Source organism: Panthera onca, chromosome D1, assembly GCF_046562875.1.
Source record: "Panthera onca isolate mPanOnc1 chromosome D1, mPanOnc1 haplotype 2, whole genome shotgun sequence".
Taxonomy (NCBI): domain Eukaryota; kingdom Metazoa; phylum Chordata; class Mammalia; order Carnivora; family Felidae; genus Panthera; species Panthera onca.
Window position 1 is genome coordinate 114,013,250 of NC_138348.1, and position 12,809 is coordinate 114,026,058.

The 12,809-nt window shown below is 46.4% G+C and overlaps 1 protein-coding gene across 1 annotated transcript; it reads left to right on the forward strand.

The window, feature by feature from the left end:
- The first annotated feature begins 3,872 nt into the window (after nucleotides 1–3,872).
- Nucleotides 3,873–12,464, forward strand: MMP7 (matrix metallopeptidase 7). The gene is made up of 6 exons (XM_060604558.3): nucleotides 3,873–3,980; nucleotides 6,199–6,425; nucleotides 6,512–6,660; nucleotides 8,468–8,596; nucleotides 10,631–10,792; nucleotides 12,353–12,464. The coding sequence occupies exons 1-6, from the start codon at nucleotides 3,873–3,875 to the stop codon at nucleotides 12,379–12,381; spliced, it is 804 nt and encodes a 267-aa protein (XP_060460541.3). The 3' UTR covers nucleotides 12,382–12,464.
- The last annotated feature ends 345 nt before the right edge of the window (nucleotides 12,465–12,809 follow it).

The following is a 12,809-nucleotide window of genomic DNA, read 5'->3' on the forward strand; positions in this document are numbered from 1 at the left end:
TATAACAGCCAAGCAGGAAGCAACCGAAGATGTTGACAGATACATTGATAAATAAAATGTGATACATTCACAGGATGGGATATTATTCAGCCATAAAAAGGAAGCTCTGACACCAGCTACAACGTGGATGAACCTAGAAGACATTGTGCTGAAGGAAATAACGCAAATGCGAGTGGACAACCGCGACTCAGCGGGCAGAGCATCTGACTCGATTTCGGCTCAGGCCATGATCCCAAGGTCGTGGGATCGAGCCCCGTGCTGGGCTCCACGCTGAGCATGGAGTCTGCTTGGGATTCTCTCTCTCTCTTTCTCCCTCTCTCTCTGTCCCTCTCTCTCTTGTTCATGCTCTCTTTCTATATATATATAAAATAAAAAATAAATTTAAAAAATAGGACCACCATGAGATGAACACACTTGTACGAGTTGCCTGGGATAGTCATATTCAGAGATCACCAGGGGCTAGGAAGATGGGGAAGCAGAGACTTATCATGTGAATGGTATAGAATTTCTGCTTGGGATGACGAAGAGGTTCCGGAAGTAGATATTGGTGATGATTGTAAAATATAGTGAATGGACTTAGTGCAGTGAACTGCACCCTTAAAATGGTTAAGATGGCCAATCAGCAAAACTAAAAGGCAACTGACAGAACGGGAGAAGAGATTTGCAAGTGCCATATCAGATAAAGGGTAAGTATCCAAAATCTATAAAGAACTGATCAAACTCAACACCTAAAAAAACAAATAATCCCGTGAAGAAATGGGCCAAAGACATGAATAGACACGTCTCCAAAGAAGACATCCAGATGGCCCACCGACACATGAAAAAATGCTCCACATCACTCATCATCAGGGAAATACAAATCAAAACCACAAGGAGATACCGCCTCACACCTGTCAGAATGGCTCACATTAACAACTCAGGCAACAACAGACGTTGGCGAGGATGTGGAGAAAGAGGATCTCTTTTGCATTGTTGTTGGGAATGCAAGCTGCTGCAGCCACTCTGGAAAACAGTACGGAGGTTTCCCAAAAAACTAAAAATAGAGTTACCCTACGACCCAGCAATTGCACTAGTAGGCATTTATCCACGGGATACAGGTGTGCTGTTTCGAAGGGACACATGCACCCCCATGTTTATAGCAGCGCTATCGACAATAGCCAAAGTATAGAAAAAGCCCAAATGTCCATCGACGGATGAATGGATAAAGAAGATGTGGTATATAAACAATGGAGTATTACCCGGCAATCAAAACGAATGAAATCTTGCCATTTGCAACTACATGGATGGAACTGGAGGGTATTAATGCAAGCGAAATTAGTCAGAAAAAGACAAATATCATATGACTTCACTCATATGAGGACTTTAAGAGACAAAACAGATGGACATAAGGGAAGGGAAGCAAAAAGAATATAAAAACAGGGAGGGGGGCAAAACAGAAGAGACTCAGAAATATGGAGAACAAACTGAGGGTTACTGGAGGGGTTGTGGGAAGGGGGATGGGCTCAATGGGGAAGGGGCATTAAGGAATCTACTCCTGAAATCGTTGCTGCACTATATGCTAATTTAGATGTAAATTTTAAAAAATAAAGAATAAAATGTTTAAAAATGTTTAAGATGGCAAATTTTATATTACGCAAATTTTACTACACTAAAAAGTGCATGGTTTTCCTTCCTTTGAAATAAGTCACTCACAACCTGTATCTGCAAGACCAGATCACCCCCATGAGCTCCAGATCTGATGTTCCCACTGAACACACCCAAACTCAACATCCAAAACTGATGTCATTGCTTCACCACAACCAAGTCCCTGCTTCCCTTGAAAAATTTACTTCTTGTTCTTTCTCCCGAAAGCCTTGTCCTGTAATGACAGCACTGCCCTCCACTAAATCCATCAGTCTTTAATTCTCTCTTCCTCACTCCTGCCACCAGTCAGCAACTCGGCTTTTGATTGGCTTTCTCTTCATCGGTCCCACCTTCCGGATGGATCTGGAACCGCCTTCCTCCTTCTCCTCCCAGCAGTCGGTCCTGGTTCAGGACTTCTTCTTTCCTCTCTCACCTGGATTATTGGATAACTTCTTCTTGACCTTTCTGCCTCTCTCATATCCCTCTACGGAGAATCATCTGTCGTCCCCGGCCCATCCTCAGAACAACCACCAACATTTGCTCGCAACATCGCAAATCTGAGAATGCCACTTTCTTCCTCTGAAATGTTCCTTGACACCATTTAGGAAAAAGTCAGAAGCCCCTAGCACACAAGACTGGCCCTTCACAACTGGACCCCCCTCCCTTCCCAGCCACTCACCTTCCAGCAACACTGACGGCTTGCTCTTCGTGCTGTCTTCTTCCTTCGATGTGCTCTTCCTATAATGGCTACCCTCCCAAATCCAGCTCAAAGGCATGGATCAATCCTCAGTCCCCATGGGAAGGATTAGCCGCTCCCTCTGGCTGGTAGCATTGCCTACTGCAAGCGTTTGTCCCACTGTTTTAAGAGTACTTCCCTCCCTGCACCCCTACCCTAGAGCATAAACTCTGGGCAGGGACTGGGACTTGATCCCACTTGTTCATTTTTTCACAAATTATAATTCAAAGGAACAAGAGAAGAAAAGACGTCTTTCTCGCAACCCAAAAGTGAGTATTCAAGGGAGTTACTAAAATTTGTTTAAAATATTTGTAACCTCAAATGCTCTTTGAATTACTAAAAATAAACAGAAATAGAAAATATAATATATAGGGAATGCTTTGAACTTTAATTCCAAGCAAAGATCACAGAAAACCTCATATTACCATACTAGCTGATCCAAATCCACACGCAAATATTGATCTTTATAACCACATATTATGCACCCGTTACATGCCACACACTGACTAAAGACACCAGGTTCTCAAGTATAGTTGAACTGTGATGACACAGAATTAACGCATCTACATAAAGAGAGCGTATTTAATTTATTTTTTTTTTAAGTAGGCTTCATGCCCAGTGCAGAGCCCAGCATGGGGCTTGAACTCACGACCCTGAGATCAAGACCTGAGCTGAGAGCAAGAGTCAGACCCTTAGCCAACTGAGCCACCCAGGTGCCCTGAAAACAATTTATTCATCTGGAAAGTTTACCTTTGCTGACTCACCACACCCAACCTCCAGATGATTTGGGGGATGTTTGAAGAATTAAATTTTTCAGCTCCAGCATATCTGAGGGGTTTTCCATGATGTATTCTAGTCAAAAGCCATGGGGCTCTCCCAAGAAATGTTGACTATAATGACAAAACGAGCTGATGATTGGTGTGATAGAAACAGCTCTGGGCTGGCTGTCAGGACCACTAGCAAGTAACCCTGTGACCTTGGGGAAGTGAGTCATTTTGGCTACTGTCATTTTGGCTTCCATTTCATCTTTGATAAAAATAAAGAAGTTGGACTCAAACCTTGACTTTGGTGTTTATTAAAGAACGTTTGCTTAATAATTAGTTGATTAGTTGTATGTTTTTTGGTAATTTTCCTTGCATTTCACACTCTTAAAAAATTCTTTTAAGATGCATCCTGCTACGGTAAGTCCTAAATGATGCTCCCCAACATTTTAAGTTGAAAAGACGAGTCTAAGTAGCAATTTCATTTTGGCAAATAAAGTATGTTTTCTCATGGTTAAATTTATACACCAAAGGCGGGGGGGATCCTTTGAAAAAAGGAAAATACATTGTGGGCTTCCTGCCAATAAGGACATAAAACTTCCTTGTGGCCATTAATGAAAACTCACACATGCTTCCAAAGTTCTGTAGACACCGAAAAGAAAGAAAACACTCAAATGAGTCACCGGTTTCCACATGCAGGGCTGACAACTATATAAATCTCTGCAGCGGCCGGCAGAGAATGCGGAGCGACCATGCGGCTCGCGGTGCTGTGTGTCCTGTGTCTGCTGCCCCAAAGCCCAGCCCTGCCGCTCCCCCGGGAGGCGGGCGGCCACAGTGAGTCACAGTGGAAGCAGGCTCAGGTATGTCCCTGCCGCTCGGAAGCGCGTTTTTCAGTTGGGGTAGTTTTTCTGATTATGTAGAATATGGGTTTCGATCGGGGAGCACTGCCCAAACTGGGCTCCCGCTCCCGCCCCTCCTCCCTCACCACACAGACGACATGAGAAGGTTAGTGCCCTTCTGTGAGCTCTGGTATTCCCCGTGCAAACCGGGGACAACGGTGCAGTCGACCCACGGGGGTGCCCCCTCAACAAATTGAAGTTGTTGATATCACTTCTTGTGGCTGGAGATTCTTTCCATAGAGAGCTGAGTGTCACTCTTAAGGACTCCTGGTGGTGGCTTGAAATCAGAAAACAAGGGTAGAGTTGGCAGCTGTCCGCTTACAAGCCGACGGGGACGGCGGGCGGGCACGCACTGGTGACTTCGCCCAAGGGGGACACAGATACTCAGCTCATGGGATTGTTGTAGTGAAGAAGCGAGTGATAACAATGCCAACTATCGTGCAGGCCATTTCTGATCATACGGGCTGCACTGTGCTGTGTGTCAAGGAACCTGCAGCTCTATCCCAGGACACGGACGGAAAGTCACGTGGATTCCCGTACTTGGTCATGGTAGCGACAGGAGTCAAGGGCAAGTCTTGCTGGTTCAAAAACCATGGTCTTTCCAGTATACGACTTCACAAGCAAACTAATAAGTATAAGTAGTTAATTTTCGGTACTGTTTCCTCCCGAGCACTGTTCATAAACTTAAGCCTTAAGCATAAGAAAAGTCTACTTGTGTCTCACGTTAACTCTGACTTTGAGAAACTCCCCGTACCGTGCGAAATTCCTAACATTTGACTGTTTTTTACCTGCAAAGCAGTGATTTCACAAGGTTAATATAACTGGTTCCCCCGAAGCAGTACATTTGCAAGAACACTGAGCCCCTGTACTTAGTGCGCCGGTTTCTAATAAACCAGAGAAAGCAGGAAAATTGATATCAAGGATGCAAAAAGATCTCTTCCAAAAGAGTGTAGTGTAAGGCCTGTAGTTCAGGAGGGGATAAAAAGACTTCTTTGCAGAGCACCTGAGGGGCTTAGTCAGTTAAGTGTCCGACTTCGGCTCAGGTTATGATCTCAGGGTTCATGGGTTCAAGCCCCATGTCGGGCTGTCTGCTGTCAGCACGGAGCCCGCTTCAGACCCTCTGTCCCCCGCCCCTCCCCTGCTCACTCTCTCTCTCTCTCTCTCTCTCCCCATCAAAATAAATAAATACACTTTAAAAAAAGAAAAAGAAAAAAGAAAACAAAATGTGTCTCCTTTGGTTCCTCATGGGGTGACCCTGTGCTGATTTCCTTCTCTGAGCCATGACTCATCATGACAAAGCCGTCCCTACTTCCCGGGGTGGCTCGAGTTTAAATGTATGTGAGGATCCTGGTCTTGTCCCTGCCAGTGACAGGTGCTCAGTACAAGCTCTCATGAAGCCGCTGGCGCTGTTGCATTCACTGTTTACTTTTTGCTACTCAGGCTGCTGAACTGCCATGCTCCTATCCAGACACTCGGGTCCCTTAAGAAAGTGCCAAGGCCCCAGCTGTACATGGAATACACCTGGCAGACCTGCCCTGTCCTGCAGCCTCGAGGTGTGGGCTCTGCTGGAGCTTTAGCAATGAAAAGAACCCAGCACGGGCAGTGAGGGGACAGGGCCAGTTCCGGTACTAATGTGATAGGTGGCCCCGAGCACATCATTCAGCTGTTAGGAGCTTTGTTATCTTCCCCCAGAGAATATGCACGTTCAACAAAATACTTTCACAATATCCTTCCCCGGACTAAAACTTAAAGACCCTTTAACCTCCACGAGGGCCAGACCTCTCGAGAATCTCAGGCGTGGCTGCTGACTTCGGACCTCCCCACAGCGTCTCTGCTGTGCCCTGCGGGGACACACGGGGTGCTCTTCCTGACGGGCCAGTACAAGCCAGCCTGTGGTTTCTAAAGGGCACAGTGGGTCTCTCCTCAAAACATCTAATGGGGTAAAAGGAAAATGGACGGACTCTTTTGCTCACGAAATGGAATGACTATGTGTCATTATCGATACTAAATTTTTATCTCATTAATGCACACTTATTTCACTTAATGACCGTGTAAGGACTCTGTCTTCAAACCACCGTTGGAGTCCACAGGAGCCAGAGGCAAAGATGATGCATAGACCTCAGAGACATAAGAAAAAGACAGTAAATACGATGAGAGAACAATTTCTTCTTTCCGACAGGAGTATCTCAAGAGATTTTACCCATCTGACGCCAAATCGAGGGATGCCGACAGCTTCGGAGCCCAGCTCAAGGAAATGCAGAAGTTCTTCCGCCTGCCCGTGACTGGAATGCTGGACTCCCGCGTGATAGTGGTAATGCGACAGCCCAGATGCGGGCTTCCGGACACCGGAGAAGACTTGCCATCCAGAAACAGGCCAAAGTGGACTTCCAGAGTGGTCACCTACAGGTTAGTTTTCCTTCGGTTCATTCGGGCAGAGACCAGTAAAACCCTCTTCCTAGGAGGTCAAACGTTGTCTTCTTGTTTGCTACCAGGATCATATCGTACACTCGAGACTTACCACGTGTCACAGTGGATCATTTAGTGGCAAAGGCCTTGAATATGTGGAGCAAAGAGATCCCACTATCCTTCAGGAGAGTTGTGCTGGGAATTCCCGATATCGTGATTGGCTTTGCAAGAGGAGGTAAGGAGGGTTCCCGCAGGCTAGTCCTGGGTGCTGTTTTGCTTGTTATTTATAGCAGCACCTTCCTCTTTTCAGGATTTAAGATCTTTTCTATACATACGATCTTTCAATATGATATACGTATGACATATATAATAGATAATGATCTATATATAGACATATATAATGATGTATATATGTCACTATACTTTTTCTAGTTTGTTAATGTAGAGCCACTATTTTTTAATAAGTTTAATAAGTTTAATAAGTTTATTTTGAGAGAGAGAATGAGTGGGGGAGGGGGGACAGAGAGAGAAGGAGAGAGAATCCCAAGCAGGCTCAGAACTGTCAGCACAGAGTCCCACACAGAGCTCAATCCCATGAACCCTGAGATCATGACCTGAGATGAAATCACGAGTTGGACGCTTAACAGATTAAACCACCCAGGTGCCTCTAGAGCCACCAGAGGGGTGCCAAATCATCGCCCATGTGCTGAACCTGGCCTGCCATCCATTTTTGTAAATACATTTTTATCCTTTTTTCTCTGTTGGGCAGTTCCAGGATTTTATAAATAAATATTTATTAGAACACAGTGACAGGGCACCTGGGTGGCTCAGCTGGTTAAGCGTCTGGCTTGCTCAGGTCATGATCTCACAGTTCACGGGTTCAAGTCCCACGTCAGGCTCTGTGCTGACAGCTCAGAGCCTGGAGCCTGCTTCAGATTCTGTGTCTCCCTCTCTCTCTGCCCCTCCCCACTTGCAAGCGCTCTCTCTCTCTCTCTCTCTCTCTCAAAAATAAATAAACATTAAAATTAAAAAAAAAATAGAACCTAGTGATGGTCCTTCATTTTCCTGTTATCAGTGACTGCTTTGGGGCTACAGTGGGAGGGCTTAGCAATTGTGATAGGTGCTACCAAGCTCACTAATACTAAATTCCTTATTATCTGGCCCTTTACAGAAAATGTTTACCAACCCCTGTTTTGTAGCATAAATCCTGATAGATGTGTAAATGCATATGTGTGTATCTATGGGACAGGTTACAACGTACGTAACATCAACACTAAACCAAGAGAAGGGGTTATAACTTCCAAAGGCCCAGTGGTCTTCCCGATGACCTGTTACCAACAGTGGAGTAGAAAAGCAGAAAATGAGAGCATTCAGATTATAGGGCTTCCAGAGATACAACCCATATACACAAACGGCTATTAATGGCTAGTGTTTTATGATGCCAATTTAGAGAAAGATACTGTTCTTTCCAGTCTGTCCTAATGTTGAAACTGCCCGGGAGCTGTGACTGTAGCTGAAATTTGAATTCCGGCACGGTACTGACAACGTCAAAGAGAACATTGCAGAAAGAAGTCATTGCTCATGGTGCTCCCGGGTTTCAGGAAATGGATAAACTGGATACAGCCTCATACCAGTTCAAAAACAAACATCCCTACATCACAAATAAAAGCGCTTGGCAAAATTCATTTTGACACTTGGTGCACGGTTCTCCTAGAGACCATCTGTTCTGCCCGCAGAGAACTAGCTAGGCTTTCAAGGAAAAGCTCCTAAAAGGTACACACGTTAAGTTCCCAAACGTGATACCCCACCCATTCTCCATCCTGCCCAGGACCAAATGTGACACCCACATGCCAAGCTTTCAGTCTCGGATGGTTATCGGGGCTGAGCAGTGGTTTTCTGAAACAGAATGTTCCTGAGACCCATAAACACGCACACCGCCCTGCTGGTAACCCCATGTGGACTTTGTGGACGGGGCCGAGCTTCATAGCTGCTGTCACTGTATCAGCCACAGTCACTAAAGGCAACCGCCCTCTTTGTTTCAGCTCACGGGGACTTCTACCCATTTGACGGACCAGGAGGCACACTGGCCCATGCCTACGAACCTGGGCCGGGCCTGGGAGGAGACGCCCACTTCGATGAGGACGAGCGCTGGGCCGACGGCAGGGGTCTAGGTCAGCACCTCATCACTCTTCCCCTGCACGTACTTGCAAACGTCTGAACTTGATCACTGCTCTAAGCAGTAATAAGTATTGACCCATCGTTAGCTGCCGATGACTGTACCCTGTGCTCTAAACGCATTATTTCATTTCACATGCTTATAATGCTGTGTGGATGGGAGCTGGAAGGGAGTGCAAACCACACCTGGTTCACCCTGCTGGGCCTCTACCAGCCACTCCCTGTGTGTCTCTAGCCAAGTTATTTGACTTCTCTGAGTCTCAGTTTCCACCTATGAAATGGTACTATAAATAATTCCCACCTCGTGGGATTGTTGTTTAAATTAAATGAGATAGGGGCTCCTGGGTGGCTTAGTCGGTTAAGCGTCCGACTTCAGCTCAGGTCACCATCTCGCGGTCTGTGAGTTCGAGCCCCACGTCGGGCTCTGGGCTGATGGCTCGGAGCCTGGAGCCTGCTTCCGATTCTGTGTCTCCCTCTCTCTCTGCCCCTCCCCCGTTCATGCTCTGTCTCTCTCTGTCTCAAAAATAAATAAACGTTAAAAAAAATTTTTTTTAATAAATTAAATGAGATAATGTTTATGCAGCGCTTAGCATAGTGTTTGGGATACCTTAATAATTTGATAAATTAGAGTTCTTTATATTTCCCAAAAGTAAGGTGTTTTTCAGGGGTTTTTTTTTAAGTTTATTTATTTACTTTGAGAGACAGAGAGAGAGACAGAGTGGGGAGGGGCAGAGAGAGAGACAGAGACAGAGAATCCCAAGCAGGTTCCATGCAGTCAGTGCAGAGCCTGATGTGGAGGCTCAAACTGAGGAACCATGAGATCATGACCTGAGCCGAAATCAAGAGTCTGACGCTTAACTGACTTGAGTCACCCAGGTGCCCCACAAAAAGAAAGCATTTAAAAGGACTCTGAGTCTCTCTCTCTCTCTCTTTTTCAGTTTTATTTATTTATTTTGAGAGAAAGAGAAGGAGAGAGAGAGAATCTGTAGCAGGCTCCATGCTGTCAGCACAGAGCCCTACGTGGGGCTTGATCCCACGAACCATGAGCCTATGACCTGAGCTAAAATCAAGAGACATACACTCAGCTGCCTGAGCCTCCCAGGCACTGCAGTAAGTTTGTTTTCCTGGAGGAGAAAGGGAAGAAGAGACTATGATACTTGGGAGTTGTAGACCATTCTGAGATCGTTCACTGTTCACTATGATACTTGGGAGTTGTAGACCATTCGAAGATCATTCACTGTCCAAGAGGAGCCCACGCCACGGCCCAGCCCGTCATGGGAGACCACAGACCCCCCAGAGCACTAATGAAGAAAATCTCTGGGGTAAATAATATGAAGTGGAGATGATTCCATAAGTAAATATGTTACACGAAATCACACGGCTGCCGAGCATCCTGGAGAGGGAGGTCGGGGCCTGTGCGAAGGGAGATCACAGCATGGAGGTGCCTGATGCGGGGACACTGGCCGCCGCGTCCCCTTTGCGAATGACCCGCAGCTTCCCCTCTGTGAGTCTGAGGAAGGAAGGACAGACAGGAGGACAAGGAAGTCAATGGAACACAGCTGATGCCGCCTGGATATGCTGCCCTTAGTGTGGGCGTCCTCATAGCGGCCTCCCTCTCCTGACACTCCGCACCCCCGTCTGTGAGCGACTAGCCCCTGTCCCCAGGTACCGGGGGGTTCACACCCGTGACAGCCCCACACAGCAGAAGCAATTGCCTCTGAGCAGCAGGGGAGGAACTGACATGTTTGTCCGTCTGTCCGCGTCTCCGGGGGGCTCAAGCCCGCGTCCACATGCCTCTGCGTTCCCTCCAGAAAACTGCCAAGTGACCTAGGGCGGGGGGCCGCAGGGACAGAACTGTCATTTCTCCAATGGCAGCAAGGGGGTGACACTGAAGCTCCTGTGACTGTCCTCAGCCGTCCCCGCCCGTGAGTCCTCCCCAGATGGTGTTTTCTGTTTCCTGTTACAAATCTTTTATGTCTCTATTTACATGGCTGCTTCCGTCATTACCATGTGCCGCTCTTCTGTCGTAGGAATTAACTTCCTGGCTGTTGCAACCCATGAACTTGGCCATTCTCTGGGCCTGAGACATTCGTCCGATCCCGACTCTGTCATGTACCCCACCTACGGAGCCAGGGACTCTGAGAATTTCAAGCTCTCGCCGGGCGATATCAGAGAAATCCAGGAATTGTATGGTAATATTTATGATCTCCCATAAGGGGGCTTTCACATTGTCTGCTCGGGGAGGACTTGAACAGGAAACCCTGGGAAACGGAAAAACACCCTGCACCTCACCTCTCAAGCCCACTGAGGAAAGAAATTGGAGAACTTAGACACTCCGAGGGTAACCAGGCTATTTCATACGATGAGATCATTGATTTCAAGTTTTCAGTAACATGGTATCGTTTAGTAAAATCCTGAAAATGACACCAGGAAGGTGTTTTGCCCCCCCCCCCCCCCCCAAGCTGCCACTCGCTGTTCTTTCTAGCTCAGTTCAGATACTTTCATAGAGTGTCCCCCTGAGGGGACGCCCTGAGGAATAGAGCATCTTCCTCCCTGGCTGCCTAAGGGTCTGAACGATCAGAGAAGCCATAAAAATGCTTCCAGCAGATGGGGTGATGTCCTCAGGAGAAAATTACCCCTAGAATAAAGTGCATTTAAGCTCTCAGTGGCACCTACAACGTACTATCAATCGGCATTTCCTAAACTGTGTTCCCAGAACACTGAGTAGTCCTACAAGACAATTCCCTATGGAAAAACCAGTTCAGGAAACACAACCTACTGTATTTCAGGTGCACAGGATATTCAGGAGTCCCTCCCGTGCTTGTTAAACTCCTTCCTAAGGGAGAATCCTTTCAACGCAATGCCCGAGTGAGCCCTCACAGAACGGTGCTGCAGAGAGCTCATTTTGGAAAATACCATGTAACTGTACCTTAAAGTTCTGGCTCACATTGCTGCTGCTGTCAGAAAAATTCATAAACCACTGACAACTGTCGATAAAGTTATCACCAATAAAACAGAAAATGGTGCCTCCCCTTATATACCTGTGAGATTCATGGAGCGCTCAATGGCATGGGTTATTGTGTTAGAACCTTAAGAAAAGTAGAAAGGGAACAAAAAAGGGACAGATTAGATTTCAGAAGAAGACAGACCAAGGCATTAAATTCTTACATGTTAGACACTGAGGTGCCCCCGAGTCAAAATTGGAAAGAGGTCACTTTTGGACAAATGAAAGCAAGACTTAATTATACAGGTTTTAAATGGAGTGAGTTCATTAATCCAAGAAGTCATACGCACAGAAAATATAAATTCAAAAGAATATGATTAACCTCATGGATGTGAAATTCTCGATGTTCTTTTCAGAATAATAAAAATAAATCTAGCATTTAGCCTACCCAGCATTTCACGAGCATTAGTTCATTTGAGGCAACAATCCGATGAGCGGCTGGGGTCCTCCTTGTGCACTTGATCTAGCACTGAGAGAGATTAAGTGGAATCTTATCCAAGACCACACGGTGGTGACACCAGCAGAGACAGGGAGGGGACACATCGGCCCCCAGGGCCTGCCCCTCAGCCCAGCACCACCTTCTTAGCCTTCTGAGATTGTTCTTCAGAACCTTTGTTGCAGACACAGAAAACCAGCCACATGAATGATACGCTGTACTTTCTGCAACACGTCTTCTGTTCTTAGGGTCCTAGGATGGGTTTTATGTGTTTTACACCAGGTGAGATGTTCCTATTTTCTCTCTGAACAGGAAAGAGAAGTAAATCAAGAAAGAAGTAGGAACTTCGGGGAGAGCACACGTTCATTCATGGGATTCCTTGTAGCTCTTCTCCAACCAGAACTAATGCACACAGTCCTTGAATGTCTCTGAGCACTGACTTGGCTCTTGCCTGTATCGTGGTTGGTTTTCACGTGTCTCTCTCTCTCTCCCTCTCTCTCCTTCTGGGGATAAGCCCCCTTGTGGCCTGAGTGTCTCATTCATTGATGACTTTCCTCGAGCAACTTGCACTTGGTAGATATTAATAAATGCTAAATACACAGATAAATAAAGTTTGTATTCCATGGTAAAAGATTTCTCCCAGGAAGTACTCTGTACAGCGAGATCAAAGACTGAAACAAGCAAACAGACCAACAGGAATCCCACCACATCATTCTGGGTCTTCAGCTGCACTCACCCCATCACTGTGTGGGCAAGGAGGGAGGTCCAG

Excerpts from the sequence above, each read along its gene's own strand:
- MMP7 (XM_060604558.3), top strand. The coding sequence starts at position 3,873 with ATGCGGCTCGCGGTGCTGTGTGTCCTGTGTCTGCTGCCCCAAAGCCCA. Across the intron at positions 6,661-8,467 it reads GATTGGCTTTGCAAGAGGAG|CTCACGGGGACTTCTACCCA; the intron begins GTAAGGAGGGTT and ends TCTTTGTTTCAG. Across the intron at positions 10,793-12,352 it reads AGAAATCCAGGAATTGTATG|GAAAGAGAAGTAAATCAAGA; the intron begins GTAATATTTATG and ends CTCTCTGAACAG.